The following is a 7,222-nucleotide window of genomic DNA, read 5'->3' on the forward strand; positions in this document are numbered from 1 at the left end:
TAGTTAAGTGGTGCGCACGAGTTACTAAGTTCTGCGCGCGAGATCATTAAGTGGTGTGCACGAGATACCATGTCGTGGCCACGAGTTACTTAGTTATGCATTCAAGTTAATTTAGTCGTGGCCACGAGATACTATGTCACGGCCACGAGTTACTTAGTCGTGCAAACTAGATAATTAAGTGTTGCGCACAAGATATCATGTCGTTGACAAGAGTTACTAAGTGGTGACCACGAGTTACTAAGTGGTACGCACAAGATAGTTAAAAGGTGCGCACGAGATACTATAACGTGATCACGAGTTACTAAGTCGTGCGCACGAGATACTAGTAATTAAGTGGTGCACACGAAATATTATGTCGTGACCATTACTAAGACCTAGTATCTCCTGCGCACGAGATAAACAAAAATACACACATGTCACCTCTATACCACCGTTGTTGACTTCTCAATCTTGTAGTTAAAAAAAAACTTTAAAAAATAAAGCAATAATTTATTATAAGCATTATATGTCTCTTATTTCCCTGATAATGTTCATTTTCAGGGTTTTACTTCCTCTTACACCATTTACTAATAGATCCGACGTGCATTATTCATGCCTATAACACTCGTGAGAGGGGTTGGCAGTGCTCAGAGGTAGACAAATAGAATACCGAATACACAATGACCTCTAAACCTCCGATTTGTAGACAACAACAGGTTTTGAAGGGTAATATTATGACATGTTTAATTTACTGTAGGGAAGAATGCTAAGCATGATCGTAAAATCTGATTACTCAATTCATTAATCAATCAATTAATAAACCAGTCAGTTAATCAATCGATCGATAGATCAATCAGTCTATCAATAATGTGGTTTGCGTGTAAACTTTTTATTTTTTATTTTATCTTATCAGTAAAAACAGAATACATGTGTCGTTGCTTTTGGTACGATTGATAGATATTGCGCTTTTCCCTCTCGTATGTTTATATCAATTTATTCTTACTCGAGCAATTCCACTGTTTAAAAAATAGAATTTCTACTAAATAGCTGTAATAAACTCACCGCGAAAAATCCAAATTTGGGTGTTCCTCCAGAACTTCCCGCTTTAGCGTTCATTCTTCAACTCTTTCGAAATGTCTGTGTGACAATAAATAAACATGTATATTAAGAACGAATGTTAATGTTCGAACGTTCGGAGATCGATATTGAACGTAATAAATTTTAACAACGTTGTTTTACCAGTTTATTCTAACTTCCTCTTTGAACCCAAAAATCGATTAAGATATAGTCGAAATGTATATCAAATTGCGTTGTAAATTGAATAATAGCTTTGTAGATTTTAAATCACGATAACGGTCTTATAATGTTTTGTGTATTTTTTAAGTGTAAAAAGAACAATTGGATGTCATTTTGAACATAAAAAAAAATATTGTTGTGAATTACTTATTGTAAACAACGGTGAAAGATTTTATTTATTATTTTAACATTTTTACTATTGTTAAACGTAAACAAAAATGGGGAACTCTGGTGGTAAAGAAGAGACTCACAAGAAGCAAAAGGAACGTCACGGTATGTTTCTTTTCCTTTTTCTTATTTTTGCTTCAAATGCTTATATTTACTGAACATTTTGTATCAAACTACTGTCGCTTACCCCTTAGATACCATTTTTTAACTGTCATTTTTTTTATCTATTTTTTTTTTTGGGGGGGGGGGTGTGGAGATATCACTTTAACTCCGTGGGACCAAAATTTACAACACGAAAATACGGCAACTTCGCCACTTCGTCGTCCATTGGCTACGCCGGGCGCAAGGCGAAAACACGATAATACGACTCTGTACGGAATGCCGTTAGGGCCATTGCCTATGAATGTGTTGATCTGAAACGCGACAGTCGATAGTACGATGGTGAAAACGCGAAATCACGAAACTACGATGGTGAAAATGCGAAAGTACGATGATGAAAACGCGATAGTACGATGATGAAAACGCGACAGTACGATACTACGATGATGAAAACGCGATAAACTATCGTGTTTTCACCATCGTACTGTCGCGTTTTCACCATCGTAATTTCGTGATTTCGAGTTTTCATCATCGTACTGTCATGTTTTCATCATCGTACTATCGCGTTTCCCCATCGTACTATCGCGTTTTCATCATCGTACTATCGCGTTTTCACCATCGTACTGTTGTGTTTTCATCATCGTACTATCGCGTTTTCATCATCGTACTTTCGCGTTTTCATCATCGTACTATCGTGTTTTCACCATCGTAGTTTCGTGATTTCGTGTTTTCACCATCGTACTATCGACTATCGCGTTTCGGAATGCCGTAAGGGCCATCGCCTATTAATGGTTTGATCTGAAACGCGATACTCGACAGAACGATGATGAAAACGCGAAATCACGAAACTACGATGGTGAAAACGCGACAGTACGATGGTGAAAACACGATAGTTTATCGCGTTTTCATCATCGTAGTATCGTACTGTCGCGTTTTCATCATTATGCTATCGCGTTTTCATCATCGTACTTTCGCGTTTTCATCATCGTAGTTTCGTTATTTCGCGTTTTCACCACCGTACTATCGACTATCGCGTTTCAGATCAACATATTCATAGGAGATGGCCCTAACGGCATTCCGTAACTTTGTGGTAATAACTGTCGTATTTTCGTGTTTCGCCTGGCGCTCCATGCAGCGAAAGTATGACGTGGCAAAAAAAAAAAAAAACAGCACGATAGTCATCAGTATATGTACGGATTGCAAGGATGTTCAGGCTTGACAATGGTTGCAATGGCTAAACAATCACATTTACTTCAGGCAATATATGAGTTAATGTCATAAGTAGAGATCGTTGATTGACCACAAATTTAGCACGTGCATTTTCTCTTATATTTAATCATAAACAGTAGATGAAATTTAACGTGACGGGGTGAAAAGAGCAAAAATACGACTGATATTTGTCTTATGTTCTCTTGTTCCGGCGTTCTTTAATAAGATTCTCGGCCGAAGTAAACCTGCCTTTACTTGAAAAGGTTATTTCGAAGTATGGAATACATGAAGAGATTTAAGGTCAGCGCTTGTTTAATAATGACAGTAATTAGAATTCCCATTCTAATGCAGACACCACCACGAACAAAACATAATAATTTGATTCGTTCTCAATATTTTTCGCTTCAGTTAATAAATATCAAAATTGAACGGGAGGCATATCAATAACGATTTGTCGATAATTACTTAATAACTTAAACCTTGGATCAGGGATATCAATTAATGCAAATACCGAGACACTTTAAATTCGATAGACCCAATTACTCTTCTTTTTTTTTTATTATTTTGTAAAAATTCTTATATATACAACAGTTGATATAGTATCTGATGGTTAGATCTAGGAACAACTGTAAGATATGTTTCTAAAAGAAACTGTTACGATCCGGTTATTGTATCTTTCACTAAGGTTTTCTTGTACATAAACTTATATGTCCTTTTTTATATGCAAAAACCATGAGATTCAAATCAATTAAAGTGACATTATTTACTATTTTCATCATGAAGATTAACTAAATTGAGTATATACATGTATATAAAAACATTGACTGTTATGGTGTGATTGACCAACAGTTGATTGTGGAAAATGTTTGGAATAAAATATAAATCTGTTTAAAATATAAAAAGACTGCTCCACTCTTTTTTTGAAAATTGAACGTTACAGGTAATTTCCGATGGATATTTTTAGAAATTTCCTTGGACCATGCTAAATATTTATCGTTCGTGCGAAATGAATTTTGAAATTGAAAGGAATTATGGCAAAATGTAAACTTATTTTGACTTTTCCCAGTTCACTAACTATATACTCTTGGATGGACATAATGTCACTTTAAACATATCAGAAATCACACACGCATGATATTATGAACACTGAACATTATTTACTGAGAGACCTAAATGAGTTCGGAGGTTTTTTTAATGTTGTGCCTTTCCTTATTTTCATGCACGTGAGAGTCTGGAATCGTGAGCGTTATTGGTCGTCTCGTTATTTTAGACGGAACTTATAAAATGTCATTCATGTCTAGGTTAATAATGTAAAATAAGTTGTTCAAAATAGAATTAATGAAAATTTAAAAGCATTGGTAACTATTGTAAAATGCTATATAGCCAATGAGATTCAACGATTTCAGTTTGTAAGTGGAAAACTCTACCTTCATTCAGGAAGTCGAAGTGTTGTGTTTGCCCAACAATACCCACCATAAAATAGTGTCCTTTATATTTCTTATGATACACCTAAACACTTATTCTTTAAAATTTATTAATGCAATTGCGTTTATTTTTGTATCAACCGTTATATCACTGGTAAAATTGATAGTGAAGCATTTAAACAATACTATTATAAATTAAAGAGAACTAAAGAAATATAATTTATAACATAATAAAAGTCATTTTTAACTACAATAAATGAAAGTTAACTTGAATATAATTAGGCACCTTCAAAATCGTTCACAAAGTGTACAACAATATCAAATCTGGCCAATGAAAAGTGAGGAACCTTATTGATTTTAAAATCTTACACGGATATTACTACAATATCAATTTCTGAAGCATAGCATAAAAATCATAAGCCAAATTAGAAAATACACTTTACATTTACATATTGACCCACTCCCGGACATACGTGCTGTCTGAACAGGCTCAGCTCTGTTGGTTGACTACTGTCATATTTCTCATCGAGATATCTTCCCTAAATAATAATAGACAGATTGAAAAAATAGAAGCCGGACGAGTTCATTTAAGAAATTCAGCCGAATATGGGTTAAAGTTCCAGATATAATACAAGATGATGTACCACCGATATTATTTGCATTACTTATAACATTGTTTAGTCAGTAATGATTATAAGACAACTGAAAGCATATAAATTGGTACACAACTCGGGATTGTTCAAACAAAAACTCAAATTCAGAGAAATAAATGTCAAGAGTTTCGAAGTTTGCACTGCGCCTGTAAAGCCAGTTATATGGCTAAATAATCCCTATTAAAACTAGCTGTTATATATTATCATTGAAATGGAATAGAGCTTTTCTTTTAAAATTTTAAACGATACATGGTAATTTTTATAAATGATATTTACCTGATAATATTGTATTTATTTTCCGACTATCATTTATCTATTTTGGAAACTAAACAATAATTTTATTGCTGATATGTGACTGGAAAAAAAAACATGTACTCTTGTAAAACAGGGTAGCATGGGTATGTCGATAGATAACAAATTCAATTATTTTAGATAATCGTCTGTATATTAATTGCAGAGAAAAGTGATTTAGTGATTCTCCTTGATGATCTGAAAAAGCTGCAAACAAAACCAAAGAATGTATTGACCGTGGAGCGTTCAGACATTATAGGATCTGCTCTGCCGTATTTTAAAATGCCAGGATGTGAGTACAGTCCCCTCGAGATAGTCATAACAACTGAAGGTGTCAAGGAACAATATACAGATTTAGGTAAATATTCACAATGGGCCCCGGGAGACAGCGGGGATCGTGAGGCAATTAATCGTGTTTAAATACTTTAAAGCTTTGTTTGTGCACTGTCGGGTGAATTAAATTATCATTTGTATCATAGTTTGGAGACCTTCCTGTTGAATACGTGTCAGAGTTAAATCGTATACACATACATGCACAGTGTAACTGGAGTGCAGTTATTAGTTACCCGCACTCTAGAGCATGTTCATTGATTGGTTCATTTCTCTGGAGTTTAGTTACTGTGACGACAGGGAAAGATGTAACGATAGAAATGTCATATTCAGCTCATCGATTGTTGGGTACTTTTCTCTGGGGTTTCATATTGTGATAAGAAGGATCCTGTTTTCATTTTTGACTATGATACAAGAGAGAAAAAATATCAAAACACTCGGCAATCTAATCTATACTCGAGGCAGATAGCCTCGTGTTTAGATGTACTTTCTATTACTTAAGCTCTACAATTGCGGGAAATTTAAACAAAACAGAACAGATTTTATTGCATAACTTGTACTTACATAGGCACATTGTTATGTGAAACAACTTAAAGGGACTCCACTGCGGTTTAAAAGCCTACAAACATAACATTTGAATTTCTTATTCATAAATGAGCTGGGGCACTTTAAACAGAAATATAAATTATGCAAAGATATTTAAGAAATATACTTTGAAATAAATTGAAAATCGTAGTTTTATGCTTTTCTTAGCCCGATTGAGTGAAAAGCGTGTAAACGCTTTTCATTTTGGGTCATTTTTTACAATTTGAATAATTATTCTGAAAAAACGAAGCGCGCGAATGATCTGAAATTTTGCACAAAGATTAATGGGCTAAACCTAAATCAAACCGTACATTTATTTGGAAAAAAAATTTCAGTCCCATCATGTCAAAAAACCTCAGTGGAGTTCCTTTAACGTACAATTTCAGGTCATATAATGGGCAATAAAGAAAAAAATGAAACAAATCAGTACAATACAGAGCAATAGGATATTTAATACATACAATGCAATACTTCAAAAAGATATGGCTACCAATGTTTTAACCAGAATTAGCAGGCATTTTCTGGAACTATTACTGCACTTATAGTTTGGATGTGCCGTCGCTATGCGTAGAAATTTGGCGGAAATTCGATGGTCTCAAAAAAGTCCATCCTTTTTCTAGTCTATAACAAATAGCTGCTTGGTCATTTTAACAAGAAGGAAAAAAGATAAAGTTTCAGTTCTATCACACAACCAACCAGTTTGTAAGCAGACAAATTAAATGCAAAATTGAGCAAATTTGTGATGTAACTCGTTCATCGATATGGATTATTACGTGTGTGTGTTGCATCATTTGTGAAAGATTTAAAATGGATGTGGCTAGAACCAGGTCGAATCTGTCCATGCAATTAAGAACATGTATAAAAATATTTCTTCTCTTTATAAAATTTCAAATTTCTGTACCTTTCTAAATTTATTGTTTAGAATATGAATAATAATAAAATCGTTTATCTTATGTCAAATTACATTTGTTGCAAACCGGCGATGTACTGATAATAGTGTAAATAGAGTTGTGTCCCTTATTTAAATTTTATTATTTTTCTTCAAGGTGGACCCACACGAGAATTTTTCACTCTTTTCTTCAAGGAATTATTAAGAAAAGAAGTAGACATGTTTGAAGGTCAAGACCAAGGCAGGAATTTATTACCCGTCAATAACGACAAGGCCGTGCAGGGGAACCTGTTTTTAAT

At 34.0% G+C, this 7,222-nt stretch overlaps 1 protein-coding gene across 1 annotated transcript; it reads left to right on the plus strand.

The window, feature by feature from the left end:
* Window positions 1–1,092: 1,092 nt before the first annotated feature.
* LOC132740460 (uncharacterized) lies at window positions 1,093–7,222 on the plus strand (the record flags this gene model as incomplete). Its single annotated transcript, XM_060728361.1, is given in 3 exon segments — window positions 1,093–1,548; window positions 5,286–5,477; window positions 7,081–7,222. Coding segments are annotated over 3 exon segments (389 nt in total), but the record flags the coding sequence as incomplete, so codon positions are not given.

Source organism: Ruditapes philippinarum, unplaced genomic scaffold (genome assembly GCF_026571515.1).
Source record: "Ruditapes philippinarum isolate M1 unplaced genomic scaffold, ASM2657151v2 ctg23057_1_1_1_1, whole genome shotgun sequence".
NCBI lineage: Eukaryota > Metazoa > Mollusca > Bivalvia > Venerida > Veneridae > Ruditapes > Ruditapes philippinarum.